This window comes from Synchiropus splendidus, chromosome 1, assembly GCF_027744825.2.
Source record: "Synchiropus splendidus isolate RoL2022-P1 chromosome 1, RoL_Sspl_1.0, whole genome shotgun sequence".
Lineage (NCBI taxonomy): Eukaryota > Metazoa > Chordata > Actinopteri > Syngnathiformes > Callionymidae > Synchiropus > Synchiropus splendidus.
In genome coordinates this window covers 6453548-6478638 of record NC_071334.1, presented here as the reverse complement: position 1 = coordinate 6478638, position 25091 = coordinate 6453548, and the positions used below count along the sequence as shown (strand labels likewise).

Below are 25091 nucleotides of genomic sequence, written 5' to 3'. Positions count from 1 at the left end.
AGATTAGGGAGCTTATATGAGCCGTAACATGGAGACGACCGTGCAGCAGACAGCAGAAGCAGGAGCGTAAATACGCCAGGCTCTCTGTCTCCGAATGAATTGTGGAGGCTCATTACGATTTACGCCCGGCCTCCTAAACCATCTCATTTCCTCTCTGCTTTACATTCATCAACATGTCAGCTGGCTGCGATGCAGCCGACCGCTTCATAACTCAGATCCGCTCTCAGCTGTCAAAGCCGAGCTGTAGTACACGGCAATAAACACGCCGAGGGCTCGCCGCCGCAGTCAACTGGACTGGAACGGCGTAACGGACTCAATTAGAGGCGAATAATCACACGAGCCGGAGCTGTTTCTCCGAGAAGTCAACAGCGGTGAAGTGTTGATCCAGCTCTGACGGTTTTATCAAACCCACTGCAGCCAACAAATACGAGTGGCAGGACCGGAGGATTTACACGGAAGGTCAGAAGGAACTGCCAGATGCTTTTGTGGCTCTGGAGAAACCCAGAAACAGTGGGGTGTTGGAGGAAGTGTGTGAGCGTTGCGCAGGTTAAGTATGAGCACAGAGGTGTGACGGAGGGACAGGAGGTGGGAGGACATCTGCTCGGCTGGTTTGATATGATGATAAACAGGCTAATAGATGAGGGGTGGAGTGTGCATTGTCTTCCTTTCCTCTTTCCTACGCTGTCAAAAAGAGTATTTTGTATATTAATATTTTACGTTTTAGATTTATATTTTTGTTGTTTAAACCTTTTTCCTTGGAATTAATAAAGTTTTTCTGATTGTGATGTTTTCTGATGACATAGTGACCTGTAGTGAAAGGAGGGCTTCTATGTGTTCTTTATGTTGGTATTGCTGTTCACCAATATATCCACCAGGGGGAGCAGCCCTAGTCGAAAGTTTATGACAACAACAAACTCCAAAACCAACATGGCGACTGTGGTAGAGTATTGATCATGTAGCTCTTGTATAAAAGTCAAAACGGGGGCAGCGTTGTAGGAGGCAGTGGTTGCTGAGGTCGGTAAATATATCGCGACTGGAGGACGGAGAATTTTCGCCATTGTTTTGCTTCTTTGTGTCTCATTAGAGCTGCGTATCAGGTAGTAACAGCAACACTGCCCCCCATGGTTTCAGGTGGTACTGCTCCGTTTGGTCCCTATCCGTAAGCTTTGTGGAAACGTGCAGAAATAGAGACAAAATGTACGCTGATCTGTCTGAATGCGTGTGGAACGTTGAGCATACGTGGGCGTTTAGCCTCTAGGAGAACTGTGCTCCTACAGGAGTCCATGAAGGCTTCAGTTGGTGATAAATCAGGCGATGTATTTTTCAGTGAAAGACAAGTGGAGGACAGACCCGGGTCATAGTCTTCGTGACAGTCTTGCGTGTATCATTTTCATGCAGTCACATTCCCCTCCTGGATTCAGTGATTGACAAACTCAACATGGTGAGGTCAGCGCGCTCCGCAGCAGCCTCATGTCAGCATTAATATTCCAGCAAACCAGTCAGCAAAAAGTACTGCTTCACTTTTGACTTGGTGAAGAATTAATGTGAAAGCCAGAAGCAGAGTGGCGCTCACGGTCCAGATGTGCAGCCAGCTCACCCTACTCCGATGACTGGAAGCTCTGGAGAGAGTGAAACTAATAAACCGAGGGGTCTGGGCTTAATACAAGTTTAAACATTCCGTGAGTCGATCGCGGTTGTGTCCCTTAGGCAGCAATATTCCATCGCAGCTCGTCGCTCTCACTCAGAACCTATGTATGAAGGACGTCCACGACAAGTCGGATCCGAGCTCAGGTTCTTCGCCGTCGTCACGGCAACGTTATTTCCCTGCCACCTCGCTCAGGATGCATCCAGGAGACTCTCCCTGACACGATGCCTGAGACCACCTTTCTCAATTTTCCAAAGCAGCAGTTCTTCTTCGAGTCTCTCCCAGACAACTGGACCCATCTGCGCCCTTGTGTCCATCACCTCCTAAAGCTTGGGACCACAGGCAGGAGAGGAAATCAACACGTAAATGGAGAGCTTTGTCTTCTGGCTCAGCTCTGCGACAGAGTGTTGTGGCGTCCTCATGACTGAAGATGTTGCACCGGTCCATCTGATGATCTCATGCTCTATTCTACCCTCACTTGTGAGTAATAAGCCATGAAGCCCTGGTGGACCAGTCAGTAATGCTAAACCTGACTCACACAAACAATAGGGCTGATCTGAGCAACAAGGTTGTTGAGCTGAATGAAAGACAGAGTGCAGATATGAGTTGTTACAGATGTGTTAGGTCCAGATACACGCTTTGTTAAATGACTTTAAGTTGGAACCTACAGGCTCCACAATGGAAGAGCATTCAATTCACGCAGTAGTGAACTATGCGTCTTAGGCTGTGTCCCATTCCTCACCCTAACACTGGGTTTTGCACATTCACGTGTCAGTGTAGTGTGTCCCAATCCTCCTCAGACCGAGGGCACTCGCCGTTCACCACTTGAAATGATCCCTTCAAACCCAGGGAGCCCCAGAGCGGACTTGAAACCAAGTAGGAATATGAAGTGTGGAGACATTTCCAGGAGACCAAAGGACTTTATTTCAAAACAATGTTGGACAGGACAACAGGGACATGTTAGTAGCCAGGACGACTCTTCCCTTTGTTGACTTTCTCTGGTGTCACACGTTAGCGAGCCAAATGGTCGACCGTGTCCCACAACATGAACAATACAACATGGATGTACAACAGTAGGTTTGGATTTCTTCTGAACAAACAACAGTGGGCTAGCATCCAGGCTAACGTTAGCATCCTCACACCTCTAACACATCTATCGCCGCAACATAGGCTCCGCCCACTTCTTCTCCGTTGGTTCACCAAACCAAGTGAGATGATCAGCACCGATGCAAGAGGTTGCAGCTGTCATTTCCAAACCATCTCCAGCACTGGACATGCAGGATACAAAACACAGCACGGCAGCCTATGACATGCTGTCTTTACACGTGACGTCAAGTGTTGTCCCGATTCTTAGGGACGTCATCCGAGAGCACTTCATAGTGGAGGGAGCTCAGAACCAAGTGCTAATGTTAAGTGCTCGTGTTAGGGGGAGAAATGGGACCCAGCCTCTCAGTTGCTGAGGTGATGAGGCTCAGCTTCGCGGTCGATCTGTCGCAGCCCATCATTGAGACGATGCTCAGGGCTGGTCATCATGTTCTCAGTGTTAGACCTGGTCCTCCACTCCATCACATCCTCCACACACTCCTCTTCTCTTCCATTGTCAGAGCCACTCTAGTCCCTGAGAAGTGTGAGCTTCACAGCGTCCCATTTAGCAACATCATAGTCAACATTTAAGCTGGCAAACCTCACTGCCTCACATGGACTTCATGCAGTGATACGGGAAGATTGTGGTTCCTTGAGCTGAGCCGCTCACAGAAACTAACTTGGGGGTCAAACATGTGGAGGCCGTCGAGGGTGCGAGGTCCTGCTCTGTCAGCTAAACACCAGTCTCTGGACCAAGAGGTCAATAGATCCAGCAATCTGAACCGACTGGTTCAGCCGTTAATGAGGTTTCTCCGTCGTTTCTGCCGAGTCGTCATTTATTGGCACCCCCCCCCCTCCCCCGACCGGCCGGTCGCTAATAGGATTTCTGACACCCGCAGATGAATCAATGACCAGTCTGGTTTTATGCTGTTGTTTGGTGGTTGAGGTGTCTGAAGCAAGGTTGTGGTTGACGGCCGCACGTCTGCTCCGCTGCAGGGGTGAGCTCCTCAGCTGACGGCCGCCTCCTGGTCTCGCTGGGAAGCCTGCTCGATGACCAGCACTGGCACCACGTGAAGCTGGAGCGCCTCAGCTACTTCCTCAACCTGACGGTGGACAAAACCAGCCGGCAGATCCAAACCCCGGCAGAGCTCAGCCACTGGGACGTCCACCAGGTCAGACGCTCGCTCTGTCCAAAGTAAACCTGAGCTTCACGGCAAGGCCACCTTCTCCCCACCTGTGTGGCCCTATGCTTTCTAAGCTTTCACTTTTGACCTTGGATAAGAGGCAGACAATGGGTGGATGCCTATGGAACAAATCTGTGACAAGTCACTTATCGCTTTCTTTGCTTTGAGCAGATCAGCGTCGGCGCGGTCCAGAGTCCTGGACTTCAGAAACCCATCCTGTCCAACAAGAACTTCCAGGGCTGCATGGAGAACCTCTTGTACAACGATATCAACCTGATTGACCTGGCAGAGCGCAGACACCCGCAGGTCACAGCTCAGGTTGGTCTCTCCATTGTTCTCCGTAAGAATGTATCTCGAGGCCGTCAGGTTCACAAGCAAGGGAAGGATGGAGTCACTATTCTAGTGTGATGGGTGCACAAAGAGCTGAGCCAAGAGACAAAGCTCTTTATACGCCTGTTGTGTTGTACCTGTGGTCATGAGCTTAGGGTCCAGAAGGAGAAGATCACAGATACAGGCAGGTGAAAGTTGCACTCTCCGTGTGGTGTCAGGTCTTTCTCTTCGAGGCAGATTGAGCGGGAGACTCAAAGTAAATCCCCCCCAGGACTCGAGGGCTTCACTTGACAGGATGCCTACCGGGCCCTACACCACACAGAGAAACACTTCTGCAGCGTTGCTTCACTTCACAAACATTTCAAACCGACGTGTCTCAAATGATTCGAATGAATTCGCTGCACTAACTCTCTCAATAGCAACGGGGACTAATTGACAGAAGTAAACAGATGGAAGACGTGTTGGGGAAGAAAATCTGATTAAAAATAGGACGAGTCAGCGAGTCACAGCGTGTCTTAAAAGAGCCGGATGCCGAACGAGTCGCGCCATTAAACCTCCAGCTATTAGGAGGCTCATTCTCTCTCTCCGAGCAGGAAAAAAAGGACACAATGATGAACTAAAGTGATCATGTATTATTCATTTGCAACTTTTGCTTGTTCTTATTTATTTGCAGAACGGAGGTGGCTGTTTTGCGATAAAGCACCGTGGAGGTGTGTGGGGGGGAGTCAGGACCCTCAGGGTTTGTTCAGGCGCTTCGCGCAATTATGAAAGCCAAAGAAAGGCGGAGGAAAGCGAGAGGACATTGAGGGAGCAAATAAAATAAATGAAAGAAAACGCGTTTGCTCTGATTTGGTCGACTTCAGGAAGGTTTAAAACTAAATAAATGATTCGCACACTCGCCCAAAAAAAACCTCCCTCCATCCATTTTTCTTCCCGTCGGCTGCTGCTGAACTAAAGAGAGGCTGCCTCTCACTCACAAGTCCACCGGGGTCAGTCGAGAGACTTCATTTCTCAGCTGGTCCTGGGTCTGCCCTGGGGCTTCCTCCCTGCTGACCGCCTCACTGGGCAGGCGTCCAGATGACACGCTGACAAAGATACCTGAGACACCACGAGTAGCTTCTCTGCTGGAAGACTGACTGGCAACACTTTGCTTCAGGCCGCCATCTGTAATGCAGTGTTCGGACATCATAATGCATTTATATATGGCTGTGTAGAATACGCCACCAGTCTTCAGAGTCTTGCATGGTAACAAGGCTTCTACAGTATGGCACGTTGTTGACCATAACATATCATGTTACATCACAAATAACACAATTTAATTTTCTCACCTTATCATAAACCTAGTTTTCGTTGTCATTCATGAGTGTAAAGATTCATAACACCATTATAAAGCCTTTACAATACTCTAGCGATGCAGTTTCTGAGGAATCTGCTTGTGAATGCTGTTGCGACCGCGACTCTGTGTGCGTCACTTGTGATGATGAGCTGTCAGAGGAGGACAGAAGCTGCGTCTGAAGCCTTGAATGGCGTCTCCAGCAGAGAAGATGGCCGCATCAGTACAATTCGCCGTGTCACTCAACTTTAGACTGGCAAAGTCGAACCACCTGAACAAACTGTGATATCTCAGAAACCGTAGTGGATAGCCAAAAAATACGCATATTGCGGAAATTGTGAGGCTTTCCCCTCCATCTGAGCCAATTTTCATATATCTACAGTCAACGGTTTGCGCAGGACGACAATTTGAAAAAAGAGTAACTGCCGCGTTTTCACTCTGAGCTGCTCAAAAAACCGGGTTATGCTGCACATTTTCGAGTCTCACGCAAATTCTTAAGCTGCTACAGATTTTCTAAACACATCATCATCCGACAAGTGCGACGACAAACTTGGAGAATATCATGATTATGAGGTGCACTTTTTGATCACAGTCATGAATAAAAACCTTCCCTTCAAAGGTAATTTTCAGCTCCGCTCCACTCCAGCCAGCCAGATTGGCCACTCTACATTTCCATTCCTGGCCAAATCTCAGGCTGCTTGACACAGATTTTATGAAAAAAAACGATATATGACTTGGCTTGGATTGTTGACAGAGGAAGAGTGCAGCTGCATTTTAATCTTTTGATGGAGTTTCTAGGCCGAAGTATGAGGGAGCTGCGAGCCTTAACTGTCCCCATTCATTTTCAATGGGAAAATATTGGGACTAAACCTTTAATATCTTTGGCATTCTGGATCACAGGTCGAAGAGAAGTACGTTTTGGCTTTTGAAAACTTGTCCACCTGTCCATCAGCAGATCCTGACAAACACATCTCAAGAACATGACAATCTTCTGTAAATACAGTGCGACTCAACTTCAACAAACTTCCATTGAGATGAAGCAACGTTTTCCGTCGCAGTTGTAAAACAGCAGTGATATCAGTATCAGCTCGAGCCAAGTTGCCGTCTTTTGTTCCTCGTCTTGTGGCGCCCTTCTTCGTGTCTTCTGTTCCTCGCGGTGATCGTGATGATCTTCCCTATTAGTGGCGTCATCTGCATAATTAAAGCCCTGGATTTTATCCCTGTCATCATGGCGTCGTAACGGCCCCCAATGTCATCACACCCACATCGGAGCCATCGGTGGCGCCTGAAGAAAAGAACCTTAGACAGAGGGATGAGATGGAGACGTGGTCTGGGTGGAAGGGAGGACACTTAAACCAAGGATGAGTGAACCATCAGCCTCCTGGACACACAATATATAAGGCACATAGCGGCTTTGGTCTGTTACATTTTCAGACCCAAATGCAACATTTTTTACTGGGAACTTTTGGAATTTCTTTTGGAATAATAAATCTTCACTGATTTTGGAGACAGATTCCCGTTATGCAGGGAACATAAGCTCTAGCTAGTGTATGTTAAGGTCAACTAGTGCACCAAGTGAACACAGGCTCTCAGCTCAGGATGGTTCTAAACTAAAAAAGATCAGTTTTAGTTGCCACTTGACTCTGGAAATGAGCTGCAAACTAGTTCCTGAAATCGTAATGGTGCTGGAGCGCACGTGTCACGCGTCGCCAAAATGACCTGCTGGATGACGCATGAGAGTCCCGACACAGAAGGGCTCTTGGAGCTCAAGTCTTAGTCGATGATGCTTGTGGTAACACATTTGTTCTCTGGTCCCAATAATGAGAACAAGTTAAAGAGACAAAGGTGGAGGAAACTAACCCCCCCAGGTCTGTTCCTCATATTTAATCTGAGTGAAAATACAGGCTTCAATGTCAGCCATGTCTCCGTGTCTCCACTCAGGGTATTGTGACCTTCTCCTGCTCGGAGCCGACCTCAGTGGCCGTGACCTTCACAGACTCCCAGAGTTTCCTCCAGCTGCCGGCTCAGTGGTCTTCGCCGTCGGTCTCGGTGGCTCTGGAGCTGAGAACCTGGAACAGAGAGGGGCTCATCTTGACCTTTGACCTGGCAGAGCAACAAGGCAGAGTGTGGCTGTACCTCAGCGAAGCCAAGCTACATCTGCGGATCAGCAAAATAGAGAGGACTCTGCTGGAGCTCAGCGCTGGTCGGCACTTTTTCTTTGTCAAGGACAAATCAGATACAGTACATTCACTGGTTTTTGATGGAGCAATTGGTGGTGTTTTCAACAGACAGAACTTGGACATGGACATGTTATGTCAGAGTCCATGTTCCAGCAGACTTTTGGCACCTAGTTTTGTTTTCTCCACTAAATAATACTTTACTTTAAGAGATGTAAATGGCCTTTTTTTTTAAATAATATACTAAATAGTTGTTTGCTTCCACCTTCTGTTGAATAACAGAATTAAAAGTTATCAGCTTGGCATAAAAACAAAGTCTATTTTACTTTCAAAGACGCTCAAATATTAGTGATTTTTCGAAAGATAAAATAATAAAGACAATAATTACAGAAATGCTATTAGGCAACAGAAAATATCTCTTCATGTAATTGCACCATTTAAGATTAGGTGACATTAGGTGAAATATTTTATAGTGCACAACATTTTAATGGGAATTTATGATTTAAAATGTATTTATAAAATGTATAAAATAAAGAAGAAAAGGAATGAATTAATACACCACAAAGTACATTAAAGACACCATATAAACCCATAATAAAATAGGAATAAACGTGACTCGCTTACTCATGAAATACATTAAGATGAAAATGAAATGAAAAAAACATGAATATTTTCACAAAATATTGTCAAAAAATAAATAAATAATGGAAGAGATTTCATTTCTTTTTTAGAGAAAAAACAAAACAAAACACAATAGTTTTCAACTCATATAATAAATAAATGTAGGTTTCTTTTAAAGCAAACCATTTCTGACTTAGTTTTTTAAGGAAGTGAAAATGAGTGTCAATATAAAACACAATAATAATAGAAGCTAATACGTCAACTGTATTCATTTGGTCCGTTTAGGCTCCAATCTGAACGACGGACAGTGGCACTCTCTGGAACTGAAGTGGCGACCGGACCATCTGACCATCACAGTGGACATGAACGAAGGCGCGACCGCTCACGCCAGCGTCCCCGCGCCATCAACGGACCATCACATGTTTTTTGGAGGTAAGATGTAAACCAAGACAAAGTTTGGCGGTGGTGAAAGGTTTTTCTGTCTTCAGCTGACCTGTTCAGTTGGTTTTACTGTAACTGACGTCCACTTTCAAGATGCCTCGATTCATCATGATCTAAAACCAACATCTGAGGCAGCTGGTGACATCAGTGTGTTTCACCATGGTGCTTTTAGCTAGTTTTTATTCCAGCTTCATCATCTACCAGTGAATCAGAAAAATCTCATGATAAACAACCGACATATCAAGATGAGTTCAGTTCTTTCTCGTGGTGAAATCAGACAGCTGATCTCCCAGTGGCTCCACAACTCTCACCAAGTCTGCCTGAGGAGAAACCTTCTGCGGAGAAGATGACCTTGAGCACCAGCACAAACCTGGGGCCGTCTGAGAAATTCCAATGTTATTACTGAGTGGTTGAGCGTATGAAGGCGTTCAGGTGATAATTATCCTCAGATCTCCTTCTGAAGTTTGGGATTCACCCAGACGCAGAACCCCCCCCCCACCCCCCTCCACCCTCCTTCTCCTTGCTCCACATTTCCACTCTTTGATGTACATTTTCGTCTTTCCTGCTTTTCTCCTTAACATATTCTTCAACTCTCATTTTAATGCGCTCTGAATTCGAGCCGTTTGAATTTGAGAAGGTAAATGTTTAACAGGCAGTATTTGACTGCCGTCGACCTTGTAGCTCTTCTAATGAAACAAGTTTCATGAAGTTTGAAAGCGGATTTTAAATGCTGTCGAGCTGAAGTACAGCTGATGCACGATACACCGCTGTACTGTGAGCCTCCCATGTTTCCCCTGAACTTTTTTTGTAGCAATGGATTCTTCTCCAAAAAAAGCATTTCCTAATGGTACATTTTCGGGACATTCCAACTGCCTCCCTATTTGAGACAATGTTGCTGTCTTTTGTGAAGGTTAAAGAAAAAAAATGTTTCCTTGCTTCTGACTTTTTCTGGCAACAATATTCAGTCTTGCACCCAAGGCTGAGGACAAGGTTTCAGTTAGTTATACTTTTACTTCTTCACTCGATTTCATTCTTTTAGAGAACTTTTTTTGCCATTGTCAACTTTTTTGTGTGGAGGGAGGAATTCCATATTCATGTTTTTGTTACTTCTAATTTCACTCAACAGGTCTTTGTCTTTTTCCGCTGGACTCTGTTTGACGTTAGGTCCTCGCACACAGACGGCAGCACAAATAAGCAGCGCACAATTGCAAAGGATTCGGATGCGAATATTGATGCACCTGTCTTTGCACATCGGGGGCGACACGATTAAATACATAGCATTGGTGGCACTGAAGTCACAACAAATAATGGGACCCTACGATTTGCCGCAATCACGGATAGAATCGAGGAATTCGCTGATGACACACAGCGTCATCATATTCTGTCTCTGCTGGTCTTCTCTTCCAAACGTTGTCTTTATAATCGCTGTCTTTTCAGTCTTTATGTCTTGTCTTGTTCAGAACCAGGTGCTGGTAGATGAACACAGTCAAGCACTGCACCATGTCGAAAGTTTTGGTGTGTGACGTGTCAACAAGGAGTGCTACCATTGGACTTGTGCTCGTACCGAGCCGAACTTTGGAAAAATTGACGTTTGTCTGAAAAAATAAGTGCCGCAGTTTCGCTTAGAAAAACAGTGCTGGTGATGCACCAGCTTGTATTGACAAACATATGCGATATATTCACATGAAAAATACGTGCAAATGCCCCTAATGTGCTAACCGAGGCCAGTGAATATTCGCAACAAACTTTTTTGCAATTTTGTGCCATTAATTTGCATCGGCGTCAGTGTCCAAGGTCTCAGCAGCCAGGGGATTTGTCTCCATGGCAACCCCAATTTTTGAGCCCAAGATGTAATCTTTTCAGAACTCAGCCAGAAACCCTTTAATCTGATATGTTTTCCAGGATGAACAGGACTTTTTCCTGACCTGGAAGTTTTCATTAGACCTTCCGCGATCACGTAACACTGTTTCGCAGCCCGGTGTGATTCTGCTGTGAAGGGCTGCTGAAATGTTGGTGGCTCCTTTCGGCTCCTTTGCGGTTATAGTTAAAGTATTTCACCACACATCCTCACTCCCACTGTGTCATATATTGAGGTTGGGAAAGTGGACTTTTGCGTCCTATACTGACGACAAAGGCAGCCTTGAGCGCTGCATGTTGACACATTGACAGCGCGAAACTTGGGAAAAAGACGGAGGTTGGGGCTAGGTAAACTGTGGGATGGCTCTCCATTCCTTCATTCTCCATGCGTCCCTGCGCAATGCACGATCAACACCGCCTGTCTGGACTGTGAGGGAAGGAAAACATTCTTTTCATCCATTGAAAAACCTGCTGAATGCTGCCTTTGTCGTCACTATAGGATGCGAAAGTCCACTTTCCCAACCTCAATATATGACACCATGGCAACAATCAAATAAGCAATACCTGACCTTTGTTTCAAAATAAATAATGATACAAAACATTTAAAAACTCTGAGAAGCTGAAGAAGTTGGTGGTCTAGATTTTGGTCCTTTACTTTCCCTGCCACCAAACATACTTATTGAAAGTTATTTTTGAACAAAGAAGCTCCGAGTGACCAGTAAGACGGCCGTTGGTTGTGTAACCGATCCAAGACATTGTTTGACGTGCGCGGCCGTGACATCATCATGGTCTCATGTGTGGGCGGGACCAGATCCTGGTGAGACACGTGTCTTCTGGCGGCTCTAATCTGCGCACGTATTTGTCACGATCAAGTTAAAAAAGTTACTTCGGCTTCTGAGCTCCAGAATTGAAGGAGACAATGAGCGGTGAGTCATCCAGCTCGGGCCGAGCCGCTGCAGGGTCTCTGGCGGTGCCCGATGAGGCGGCGGTAATCAGACTAATGCAGAACCTGCGGATGGCGTCGTGCGCTGGGCCGCGCGCTGCCATCCAGCGTGAACATCTGATGCAGCCAAGTCAGAGACCGCTGCCTTGTGTAACAGCCTCTTCCAGCGGAAGCACTGGAACGAGGGCAGAAGAATCCCCAAATCAGTTTGAAGTCTTATCACACTTGAAAGTGGAAACTGCGGCTGCGGATGGACGTGAAGATGCAGCCTCTTTTAGCTGTCGGTGGATAATGTGGAAGTTTAGATGTGTCTAAATGTCTGAGCCTGGAGGCTGTGCTCTTAAAATGACAAGTTAATTCAAGTTGTCTGCGAGACGCTGCAGTAAAACCACACAGCCGTACAGATCTTCCTGGAGGACCTTGGTGTCCTTGAGTTCACCTGTTCAATGCTTCATCCAAACGTTGGTGCAAACGTCCCGGTTTTCCTTCCGTCCTCAGCTTGTCCGGCTCCAGGCGGCGGCCCAGAGTGTCGGAACCCTTTCCCGCCGTTCCAGGGCTGTGTAAGGCGCCTCACCCTGGACAACCAGACGGTCGACTTCATCAAGGTGCAGCAAAGGATGCTGGGCAATTCCAGCCACCTGCAGATTGACATGTGTGGCATCGTGGACAGGTACTTCTCAGTGGAAACTGTCAGGAGAAAGAATTTGCATTTTAACAATACAAAGTGAAAGAAAGCAGAGGAGTGTCTCCCCGCCGCAGTTCAAACTTTCCGACAAAGATATATCACTGAGCATTCGCCACTTGAAAAACAAAAGCTCCTTTGTCCCGAGACACTCTGATTGAAGCCCCCGCTAAGAGATTCATCAACCAAGGAGCTGAGCGACTTTGTCTTTTTCTCCGCGACCTTGTGGGAGTCTGAAGGTTTGTCGTCTTCAGGTGCTCACCAAGTCTGTGTGAACACGGAGGGACGTGCTCACAGTCCTGGACGGGCTTCAGCTGCTACTGTTCTGCCAGCGGCTACCGGGGGGCCACCTGCCACACATGTGAGTACCAGGAGCACGAAGCTAAAACTTGCACCTTTCTGTGACTCAAGTTTGTCTGAGTCCGTATAACACACCTCTGTGCCTCAGTCGAGCTATGCAGAACTCTGAGTAGTTCCCCTCCGTGATGAGAGAGTCCGTCGGTCCAGTTGCTCTGACCATAGCGGAAGCGCAATGGAAGTTGACAGGTAGCGAGGAGCTGTTTCAGACTGTTATATTGAGCTAAGTAGACAGCAATAGTGCTGACTGATGAACTAGTTTCACTTCAGAGGTCCAGAATCAGTGTGTCACCCTCTTGGAGCTGTCGTCATCATACACTAGAACATTCAATTGTATTCATTAACCTGAATACAATTGAATGTTAAGGAGACAACACTTTGTCGCTGTCCCGGCTGCTTTGGAGTCAGACCCAGTTGCTGAGCTGTTCACGGCTGACAGAAGACTCGGGAGAACAAGATTAATTGAACTGATTTATTAGCAAAAGACAAATAACACTCACATGAACAGGAATGGAGAAACCAAGGGATTTTTAGAAAACACTCACACGCGATCTAAATAGAGAAAAGCGATAAACAGAAAACGGAGCGAGGAGAATGCAACTAAGGAGGCAGCTGAAAAGGAAATCAAGCACGCACGCAATTCAGAAAGATTCAGAGAAACACGAGAGAATGGAGTCTTGAGAGAGTTTACTAAAGGAACACGAATCACACATCACCCAGTCCCATCATAGTCCAGCTACTGGCTACATGCTAGCTTAGTCCAGCTACTGGCTACATGCTAGCTTAGTCCAGCTACTGGCTACATGCTAGCTTAGTCCAGCTACTGACTACATGCTAGCTTAGTCCAGCTACTGGCTACATGTTAGCTTAGTCCAGCTACTGGCTGCATGCTAGCTTAGTCCAGCTACTGACTACATGCTAGCTTAGTCCAGCTACTGGCTACATGCTAGCTTAGTCCAGCTACTGACTACATGCTAGCTTAGTCCGGCTACTGACTACATGCTAGCTTAATCCAGCTACTGACTACATGCTATCTTAGTCCAGCTACTGACTACATGCTAGCTTAGTCCAGCTACTGAGCTACATGCTAGCTTAGTCCAGCTACTGACTACATGCTAGCTTAGTCCAGCTACTGGCTACATGCTAGCTCAGTCCAGCTCCTGACCACATGCTAGCTTAGTCCAGCTACTGGCTACATGCTAGCTTAGTCCAGCTACTGACTACATGCTAGCTTAGTCCGGCTACTGACTACATGCTAGCTTAATCCAGCTACTGACTACATGCTAGCTTAGTCCAGCTACTGGCTACATGCTAGCTTAGTTCAGCTACTGGGCTACATGCTAGCTTAGTCCAGCTACTGGCTACATGCAAGCTTAGTTCAGCTACTGGGCTACATGCTAGCTTAGTTCAGCTACTTGCTACATGCTAGCTTAGTCCAGCTACTGGCTACATGCTAGCTTAGTCCAGCTACTGGGCTACATGCTAGCTTAGTCCAGCTACTGGCTACATGCTAGCTTAGTCCAGGTACTGGCTACATGTTAGCTTAGTCCAGCTACTGACTACATGCTAGCTTAGTCCAGCTACTGGCTACATGCTAGCTTAGCCCATCTATTAACCCCATCATCCAGGTCCTGTAGTCCGACTAAGAGAAATTCCAATTCCCCTCTTGTCGTCGGACTAAAAGTCCCAACTTTAGTGAATAACTAAGTTTGGATTTTGAACTAACACCATAATTTGGTTTTCAGAGGCATCATAACGTGCACAGTGACTCGAGTGACTGTAAGTTGCAGACGTGAGTTGCACGTGCTCGGAGAACTGTTGCTATGGATTTGATGATGCATGTGCTGTATCTGCGTGAGTCGCTGAACTCATTTGAAATAATGGGAGTGGCTCAGTCGCACACATTTCAACGACTTGCTGTGACTAGATTAAAGAGTGAGTCCTCCTCTCGTGTGCGATTCATGGGCCACAAAACTGAAATGGAATAAATGAGTCAAAACGTAATGTCGTTCATTGACATCCTCCAACACACACACATTCCCTGCAGTTTGTTTTCTGAACTTAATCTGTCATTCCACCTCTGTAATTATCCCATGTCACTTGGGAAAAAGGCAAAAGGCTTGTTTGACTCGCTTTTTATGGAGAGTAAACGAGAATCCGGTTTAATTTTCGCAAGTGTTTAAGGTTTTTATTTTGTGAGTGCGATGGTGGTGAGGGACGTGGACTCCCCCTGGATGGGAGCTAATTCATTACCTACTGAAGTCAGAGTCAGAGTCAGAGTCAGAGTGGATCTCCACACTCCTTCAAAAAACAAAGCCTCTCCAACTCTCAAAGTCTTTTCCAAGACCTGTCAAGACGGGACACAACTCCCTGGACATGAGTGCCATACGTGCCAGTGCAGTGCATCGCATGCGCTGGTCGGTCAGCTGACTCACCGAAGTGCGTTCACCATCATGGAGGTTCAAACCAAGTGCAACAATAATCGATCAAGTGACAAACCGCAACTAAGCTGAGGAATAACGCCATGATTTGATGGTGCATATAATGGAGTTTAAAATAGCGATGGGTCAATGAGGCATCATGAAACAGCATTGCAGAGATGATATCTATTCTGTATTGAATTCATTTAATTCATTTATTGCTCTTGCTCTGCCAGAACAGTTTAAGGTCTTATTCACATGGCTAACAATAGTGATGGGTAGATGAGGAGTCGCCACATTTTCAGAGGCAGACAGCGCCATCTGGCGCTAAATCAGGACAGTGTTTCATGAAGCCTCATTGACTGTTCAGTACTGCGTCATGAAGCCTCATCTACCCATCGCTGGGCATGACTTGAGCCGTCAAAGTCATTGAATTGACCACCTCCATAATCTTTCAGAACATGCAAACTCGTAGGTAAACAAACCCAGATGACTCACTCAGGAACTGAGTCTGACTGAACTACGAATCCGGAATCAATGACTCACATGTTCGAGTGATTCTCTGTGACTCGACTGTGACCTTTGCTGTTAGTGTTTTTGATGCATATTTCACAATGACCGTGTGAAAACTACTGTAGATGATCCCCCAAAAAGCAACAGTTGCACCTCCCAAATCTATTGAGTTGTTGATGCAAACACAATCTCTCAGTGACTCATGGAACTTGAAGGGAATCAGAGGGAGTTGAATTCCTCACACTGCTGAACAGCCCAGTTGTAAGTCTTGTGACTGGACTTGTAGCAGTCACGAAGTCAAGAGAAGTGCGGAGTGTCACACATTGTGCCATGTTGAATCGCAGTTCTCCGGTGCTTGAGGCTTTAGGAATCTGTGGGAGGAAAGCAGAGCACCTGGATGATTTTTCTGTCCAACTCCTTTCTCCATAGCCTCCTATGAGCAGTCGTGTGAGGTGTACAAACACCAGGGCGGCACGTCGGGTCACTACTACATCGACGTGGATGGAAGTGGACCCATCAGACCTCAGCTGGTCTTCTGCAACATGACAGGTGAAGGGGCGGCCTCTCGGTGGAGCGGGCGGGCGTGATGACAGCTTGGCGCTTGACTCTCCTTCTTCCCTTAGACGAGTCGTGGACGGTGGTCCAGCACAACAGCTCAGATGTGAGCAGGCTGCAGGCCTCTCAGGGAAACTCTCAGCTCTCTGTTCACTTCCACTATGGTGCTGATGAGCAGCAGCTTTCCCGGATCATCGGCCAATCAGAGCGCTGCGAGCAAGAACTGGCGTATTTCTGCAGGAAGACCCGCCTCCACAACACGGCAGGTAAACTGTATATGTGTTTATGTGTCTGCGAGGTCGACGTGCTAATTTGGCAGAGGAACAACAGAGTCACACCGGTGTAGGTACCAAATGTGTCCGACCTGCCGCGGAGTCATGACACCACATCCAGCATATACGAGATGTTTTTATGAGCCAGATGAAGTTGACATGAAGGATTTCATGGCAATTTCTAACACATACGTAACATTTGTTTCCGCAAAATGCGATGTCTGTCATTGAATCGTTTGCGAAGTTTATGTCCGTTTTTCTCTGCAGACTGCGGAACAACGCGTTGTGATTGGCTGCCACGTACGCGATATTGTTTTTTAGGGATTTCTTGCGCGATATTAAAGAACAACAAAGATCCGTACATGGCAGCCAATTACGAGGCATTGTTCCGCAAACTGTGGAGAATGGACATAAACCTCGCAAACGATGGCAGACATTGCATTTTGTGGAAATAAATACAACACGTGGTAGAAATCGCCTTGAAATCTTTTATTTCAATTTCCTCTGGCTCATTAAAACATTCTAAAAAAAAAAAGATAACGTATATGCCGGATGTGACGTCATCACTCCGTGGCAGGTGGGACACATTTGGTACCTACACCGGCGTTTCCTCCTCTGTATGAGTGAGACAGGCAAAAGCAATCGATCATTGGATCAAAACACTTTGAATTTAAGCAACAACTGATAAACACATACTGAGAAACAAGTTTAACATTACACATTCCAAATCGATACAATTTTGATACTTAATGTATTCATGATTATGTCATTACTCTTGCGTACAACAACTACCTCAACTTAGCTGATCTACTTGTCACACATGTTGGAGAGAAAGAGAATGAATTGTACTTTGTTCTATCACATTCCAACTTTAAGGCGTCTAAGTTACGATTTACTTTTGTCATCACAATCTGTGGAATCAGTGTCGCATGGTTGATTATGATGAAGAGCTGATTTGAAAATACTAAAAGTCAAGAAGCTGGGAGGAACAAAGGTTTTCAGTGGGTACTGTAGCAGGACACAGATGGTTAAAGGTGAAGATGGTGTGTACATGTGTCTGAAGTAAGCAGGCTGGCTGATACAGTTTCCTGGGCAACAGTATGTGTTTACAATCATGAGGCTATGTAAATACAAACATTAAAAAAAAAAGAATGTTGATGTACAGCTACATTGCTGGCAACCCATCCTCACTCTGATGGCCTCACATATTGATGTTGAGAAAGTGGACTTTTTGCGGATCATGTGTTGCGTGCTGCTGCATGAAGCGTCGTGTGCAGGGGAGAGAGGAAAAAAACACGTTTTACGTCCATATAGCTGCAGGCGGAGATCCTGGGTCGCGGGAATGTGCGAGCTCTCAGGGAGGCGTGCTGGAACTCCCTTCACTGAATCATACTGGATGTCAGTTGCTATATTATAACCCCTTACGTGCCTCTCCTCCTCAATGACAGTACTGAACGTCACCATGACTATGATGGGCTTTGAATAGAATTGACATGTTGCTTAACATAGAATGACTAGAGCGCCGTCCCATGGCTCAACTCCATCCTCCATCTTTTCTTCACGTGTCGTGCGTCAACATGCGACGTACATACTATATATCAGTGTGTACTGTAAGTTATATTATAGAAAAAGGCCAATATGTCAGTATGATGCACAAAGATCAGTGGTTGATGTCTTTCAGAGGGGACGCCACTAAGCTGGTGGGTGGGAGGTCCTAGTCCTGGAGAGATCCAGACCCACTGGGGTGGTGCTCAGCCCGGCAGTCGCCAGTGTTCCTGCGGTGTTCGAGGAAACTGTCTGGACCCTCGTCACTCGTGCAACTGCGACGCTGACTACGATCGATGGTAACTCATCCTCTTGTTGCCAGAGCTCATGGCTCACTCGCTCATGTTGATCTGCGCATCTGCATCTTGCATTCTTTTTGCTTTCTTTTTATTCCTAAACAAAACAGTCAAGGTTGAAAAGCAATTGAAAAGCATTCAGGTTTTTGATTGTGTTTCCTTCTAAACATCGCAACGCTCTACAGGAATCTTGTTATTCAGGCTCTGAGCGACTGTCTATTTAGGTCAATTCTGCAGCTCTGTGACCAATTTCTCTAAATAATTCTGCATTTTCTCATCGATCCTGCGGCAGCAGAAACATCCTCCGCTCTACCACGTCTGATTTCACAGCTCCCACTAGTCCCTTCAGATTCATCGTGTTGCATCAAATAAAAAAAAACAACAAAAAAAAGACATTCCTGACATTTATATAAGTTTGCCTTTACAAAACGGAATCATCTGAAGTAGTTTTTGGCGGCTGTTTCCTAATCCCTGCATTCATCCTCCACAAGGACGAACGATTCAGGATTCCTGACACATAAAGAGACTCTCCCTGTCTGGTCCATGGTGATCGGTGACCTCCAGCGTCCGGGCTCAGAGGTTGGTTACCAAGTGGGACCTCTCCGTTGTCATGGAGACAGTAAGTGTCTTAGTTTTTCACAATATGTCGATGGCGCTGACAAAATACAAAGATTTTCTGACGGTTGACATCAGTGTGTCAGTGAGCGATCGCGTGCGTGAATGGATGAATAGGTGAGTTAGTGTCAAGTGCTTTGACGGCTGGACAAGCGTGGAAAGCTGGTACCTGTGGTTCCTGTCGCCAAATGACCCATTAGAGTCGGTGGATAAAACGTTTTTTTTTTAAAAGAAACCACAAAGACCACAAACTAAATTGAACCTCGGGAGACAAAATGATTCATAAAGTAAAGTTGACCATAGCTACCAAGAAATGTCTGACCAAGAAATGTCAGATTAAATAACTAGTCTCTTGTTGATGGTGGTTTAGCAACAAAGAATAACAAATGAAAGGATGTGTCATGGAGGCTCCAGGGGCCCGATCCAAAAGCTGACCAAGTTACAGAGGACTTACCGTGGAGAGAGCAAGTTCCACAAGTCAGAACCCTAACAAAACACGAAAAATCACAAAGAACCAATAGTGTTGCTACTAAACCGGAAGACGCGAGGACAGAGGAAAACCTGAAAACAGGCGGATAAATGTGAGCCAAAAACTGGGAGAACGAAAATGTGCTTGTTCAAACACACAAGGCCAGAATGACTAAAACACTGGTGGTACAAAAACAGTCGCAGTGAAAGGAACACATAGGACGAACAAACAGAAAATGCAGTGGAATGCAACACATATCTATTGAAACAAAGCACCAAGAGGAAAACACACGGCAGACTGGAACCAGGAAACAGAAGGTGCGAGAAGTCACCCCAGAGTTGGTGGCACCCAGCTAACCCCTAACCTCAACACAACCGAGGATAGCGACGAATGAAAGCCCAACAATGGACCATGACCGGATGACCCCTATGTAGCTGGGAGCACCGTCAACAGGATTTATCAAACTAAAGGTTCTGAAACCTTAAAAAAGCAGTAACCAACGTAAGTGTGTAAATAAATACCAAGAAAAAAAATTACCAGTTTTGCAGACAAGGAAAAAACTTTAAGAGAAATAGGTCCAGGTTTTTCACCAGTGAGGTGTCTGAAGTCTGTTGATGTCCAGTCTGGTGCGGCGTGTTTCAGCTTTGAGGACCAGTTTGAGTCCTCTGGTTTACGGAATCAGATTTGGCTCGATAATAATCAAACAAAACTTTTTACATTGCAAACGAAAAACTAGATTTAAAAAAAAAGAATGGAACTCAAGCAAAAGAATATGAATGTATTTTGAAGTAACGCATTACTTTCAATGAAAATCTTTTAACATGTTGGATGCTTGTAGTTGCTAAACTAAAACATCTCACACACCATATGTTTGATACTTACACTTGGAGTACAAGAAGCCTGGTCGATGGAGGAGTCCTTCTCGGTGGAACAACAACATCTGGGGCATGAGCTGTCACCCGAAATCTAGTTAGCCAATGAGGACACATTCCTCTCAAGGCCCGCCCACACGCGGTCAAAACACGCACGCAAACAATCAGGCGGCATAAACAAGAACGCCGACATTAAGAGCAAAAGTCTGAACAGCGAGAAGAAAACTGAGAACTGTACATGAGTCAAATAAAGGAGATTTTCATTGAAAGTAATGCATTACTTTAAAAATATACATTTCTTTTGTTTGAGTTCCATTTTTTTTTTAAATCTAACTTTTCGTTTGCAATGTAATTTTTTTTTCTTATTGTTATTGACTCAAATCTGATTCCATACTGGTTGAAGCAGTAGACAATGATTTCAGCTCAACTCACAGATGAACATGGAAGTGTCATGTGTGGCCATGAAAAAACCTGCTTCTTCAGATTCTGCTGAGCTTGCGGCTAGAATGTTGTACATGAGACGCTTCATCCTCCTCAAACAAACATTCATGGCTTAACGCCTTCTCCGATCCAATAAGTGTGAACACAAATGAGTCATTATTGCTCATGAAAATGGCTCATGGGGTTTTCCCTCCACTTCACCAAATAATAAACCAGTTAGCATCGACCAGATCAGTCAGGCAGCGACTTCATCGCCGGCTAGTGAGCAGCAGGATCGTTCATCTGGCAAGTGTGAAGCTTGGCTTCTGGTGATCCGTCCACTTGTCAGAGGTGATGAGATTCCCCCTCTGTTTACAGGGAACTTCTGGAACGCTGCGTTTTTCGACACCGAGACTTCGTACCTTCACTTCCCCACCTTTCACGGCGAGCTGAACGCCGACATTTCCTTCCTGTTCAAGACCACGTCGTCCTCTGGCGTTTTCCTGGAGAACCTGGGGATTAAGGATTTCATCAGGATCGAACTGAGCTGTGAGTTAAAAGGATGTTGAAGGGGCCCTGCATGATGCTGTCAGACTGACTGCACTGTGCCTGTGTCGGCGGCAGCTTCCGCTGAGGTGGTGTTCTCCTTCGACGTTGGTAACGGACCACTGGCAGTCACGGTGACGGCGACTGTCCCGCTGAACGACGACCGCTGGCACAGCGTGCGAGCTGAGAGGAATGTGAAGGAGGCGTCGCTCCGTGTGGACAACTACCCCCCCACCACGCGCGAGGCGCCGACTGACGGCCACGCTCATCTGCAGCTCAACAGCCAGATGTTCATTGGTGAGCAAACCGATGTATTTCAATTTTAAATCTTTTTTATTATTATTATTGTCCTTATTATTGTTATTGTTGTTGTTTTTGTTGTTATTATCATTATTTTTATTATTTATTATTTTATTTACACTTTCTAAAGAAATAGTTATCTGAAGAAAAGCATTGAGATATATATATATATATATATATATTTTTATTTTATTTTTTTTTTTTTTCAATATTGTACTGTGTCTTGTTTATGTTTTTAATGGTTACAGGAAGACTATGTTTTGTCTCTTGAGTTCTGATTCATTGAATTCAGTTCAGTTCAGTTCATGAGCATTCAAGGTATGAGAGAGACATTTTATCGTGATGTACCATTACATTTTTCATTGCATTTCTCCCCTTTATCAACACTCTAAAGCAATGCTAATTATAATCTAGGAAACACTTAAATAAACAGCATTAAAATAATTGAAACGGTTAATTACCGATCCGCAGTGGCGAAGGTCAGGAAGTAATTCCAGCTGGAACCGGGAAACTTGTCTGTGAGCACAATGTTCATTGTGCAGAACCACTGAGCTGACGCCCACTGTGGCGCTGCGCTGAGCGCACGCAAGGTTGTTTCTTTGGGGTGAGGAAGACTATTGTTTCGATAACTGTGCGCCATTATATTGCTTCACTGGTGGAGGTCGCGTCATTAGCTCCGTCTGTCACGGATGCGTTAGAGCACTGTTTGTAAAGACAATACCTGCAGAAGTCATGTATTTCAATGACGTTTTCAGAGCTAAGTCAGGGGTGTTCTGGTGTTCGGTAGCTTCCCTTGAACGTTCCCTAGTTTCATTTCCAACGTCTCAGGCAACACATCCGATCACATGACCAGCTCTGGTCAAAACAGTCATTTTGATTGACTGAAACATCCAGTTGTGAACGTTCCCTAGTTTCATTTCCAACGTCTCAGGCAGCACATCCGATCACATGACCAGCTCTGGTCAAAACAGTCATTTTGATTGACTGAAACATCCAGTTGAATCACTGAGCACAGTTACATACAGAGCACGATGAAGACAATATCCTCCTGGTTCTGCTGTCAGTAGAAGAACAGGCAAAGTTGACAGGTAGCAAGGAGCTGTTTCAGACTGTTGTATTGTTCTCATCGTGAACACGCTCCCTTTGGCAGATGTTTCGATTAAACTAGAAAGTTTCTTAGTCCAGCTACTAACTCCATTATCCTGTAGTCTGACTAAGACATTTTTTTTCTCCAATGGACTGACTCAGCTGTTAACATGCATTTTAAAAGTCTATTTGAGCATTTGAAATACCTTTCCTTCCTTCTTCTGCCGCTTATCCGGGGTCGGGTCGCGGAGGCAGCATTCGGAGCAGGGAAGCCCAAACTTCCCGGTCCGCACAGACCTCCTCCAGCTCCTCCCGGGGGATCCCGAGGCGTTCCCAGGCCAGACCGGAGACATAATCTCTCCAGCGAGTCCTGGGTCTTCCCCGGGGTCTCCTCCCTAGTAGGACATGCCCGGAACACCTCCCCAGGGAGGCGTCCAGGGGGCATCTGAATCAGATGCCCGAGCCACCTCAGCAGGTTCCTCTCGATGTGGAGGAGCAGCGGCTCCACCCTGAGCTCCTCCCGGATGACCGAACTCCTCACCCTATCTCTAAGGGTGCGCCCAGCCACCCTGCGGAGGAAACTCATCTCAGCCGCTTGTATCCGCGATCTCATCCTTTCGGTCACTACCCAAAGCTCGTGACCATAGGTGAGGGTGGGAACGTAGATCGATCGGTAAATCGAGAGCTTCGTCTTGTGACTCAGCTCTCTCTTCACCACGACGGTCTGATACAGCGACCGCATCACTGCTGCCGCTGCACCAACCCGTCTATCGATCTCACGCTCCCTTTTTCCCTCACTCGAGAACAAGACCCCGAGATACTTAAACTCCGCCACTTGAGGCAAGAACTCTCCACCAACCTGGAGAGAGCAAACCACCGTGTTCCGGTCGAGAACCATGGCCTCAGACTTGGAGGTGCTGATCCTCATCCCGGCCGCTTCACACTCGGCTGCAAACCGATCCAGCGCATGCTGAAGGTCCCGGTCCGATGAGGCCAGCAGAACAACATCGTCCGCAAATAGCAGAGATGAAATTCTGTGGTTCCCGAACCGGATCCCCTCCGACCCCTGGCTACGCCGAGAAATTCTGTCCATAAAAGTGATGAACAGAACCGGTGACAAAGGGCAGCCCTGGCGGAGACTAACATGCACCGGGAACAGGTCTGATTTACGGCCGGCATTTGGAATATCTAACATGAAATATAATAACAAAGTATGTGTAGGACAATAATATTGGTTGCAATAAATAACAGCGTGGATGCAAAGTCTGGCTTGCCGGAGGTAAGCGTTGTCTTAGTGATATTCTTATTCTGTTTGTACAGACTCTGAGGCAGAGTTTTTTTGCTGACTCAACATCTTGCTAACTTGAAATGACATAGTGGAAAAAAATGGTGCTGCTGCCGCGAGTGAGCAGTGAGGGACGGACGGATCACAGTGATACATCGCAGTATTTCTATTTGAATGATAAAACTCTCTATGATTTATATGGTAGTTCAAGTAAATTTTTAATATGAGCGTATTTATTCCTAAATTTTTCGATTATCTCCGTGAACTGGAGCTATTTTTCATCACACAATTGTGCACGTTGAACGCGTGCCCCGAACTGTGCAGGCTCTGATCAGGTTTACCTTGTAATGGGGATTAGGTGAAGAGCAGCGGGATTATTGAAGTTCATTAGCGGCTGAATGTTGTGGAGCAGCACTGGAGGCTTTTATTCATTTATCTTAAAATTTCAGTCGTTCAGACAAAGAGCACAGTGTCTGCCGCACATGCAGATATCTGAGAAGAGAGAAACCTTTTAATAAGCGGCGGGGGCACGCGAGGTTCAAGTCTCTTTGTCTCGCCCGCTCATCAAAAACATGAAGGCTTTCAGAGGAATTAAACTGTTAAAGCCGGAGTTCATAAAAAAAATTTTAAAAAAATCTCAAATTTGAGGCGGCGGTCCGGCAGAGTTGGAGGATTTAAAAGTTCAGATCCTTTTTCAGGAAAACTGGAACCATAATGCAAGAGAGACATCGACGGCATCATTGTCAGGAGTCGCTGAAGTTGAAGGGCTCTCACCGAGGTCGCTGTTGTCTTTGCCGATCGGGAGTGCCACTACAAATATGACAGGTCCTCGTGTTGTTGTGGAATGAAGAGTTGTTGCACAGGAAATGGTATTTCCGACTTGTGGAGTTTATATCACAGCATTTCCTACCGAGTCCCTGACTCATCTGGCTGTACAAGCTAGACACAACTTCTTATGGAGTACCATCAAGTCGACAAATCCACTTTGTCAAGCTTGGGGCTGAAGCTAGGATGACGTCTCGCATCCTGAGACCTGGAGGCCAGCAGACCATGAGAACTATAGAAGATCATGGCAAACCTCCTGCCTTATGGTCTACCTCTACATTGCTAGTCATTGTGGCAGAGGCATGGAGCCTGTCTTGAATGAGGAGACCTAGATTGGTTGAGAGGATCTCAGAACCTTGTCCAGGGCGGGGGTTGGTGCCACTCAGACATGGTCTAGGAAAACTGACTCCCAGGAAGTT

At 46.0% G+C, this 25091-nt stretch overlaps 1 protein-coding gene across 5 annotated transcripts in view; it reads left to right on the top strand.

Annotated features, from left to right (window-relative positions):
- LOC128764915 (contactin-associated protein-like 4) overlaps positions 1-25091 on the top strand; it is a 75820-nt gene that overhangs the window by 35264 nt on the left and 15465 nt on the right. For all 5 annotated transcript variants that reach the window (XR_008415808.1, XM_053875206.1, XM_053875198.1 and 2 more), the window contains 12 exons: positions 3725-3900; positions 4084-4230; positions 7517-7778; positions 8659-8805; positions 12113-12284; positions 12551-12657; positions 16016-16135; positions 16210-16407; positions 18095-18257; positions 18746-18873; positions 21009-21179; positions 21255-21473. Coding sequence is in view for 4 of the 5 variants with exons in the window: in XM_053875206.1 (XP_053731181.1) it covers positions 3725-3900; positions 4084-4230; positions 7517-7778; positions 8659-8805; positions 12113-12284; positions 12551-12657; positions 16016-16135; positions 16210-16407; positions 18095-18257; positions 18746-18873; positions 21009-21179; positions 21255-21473 (2010 nt within the window). In the remaining variant the exon portion in view is untranslated. The remainder of the gene's footprint in view (positions 1-3724; positions 3901-4083; positions 4231-7516; positions 7779-8658; positions 8806-12112; positions 12285-12550; positions 12658-16015; positions 16136-16209; positions 16408-18094; positions 18258-18745; positions 18874-21008; positions 21180-21254; positions 21474-25091) is intronic.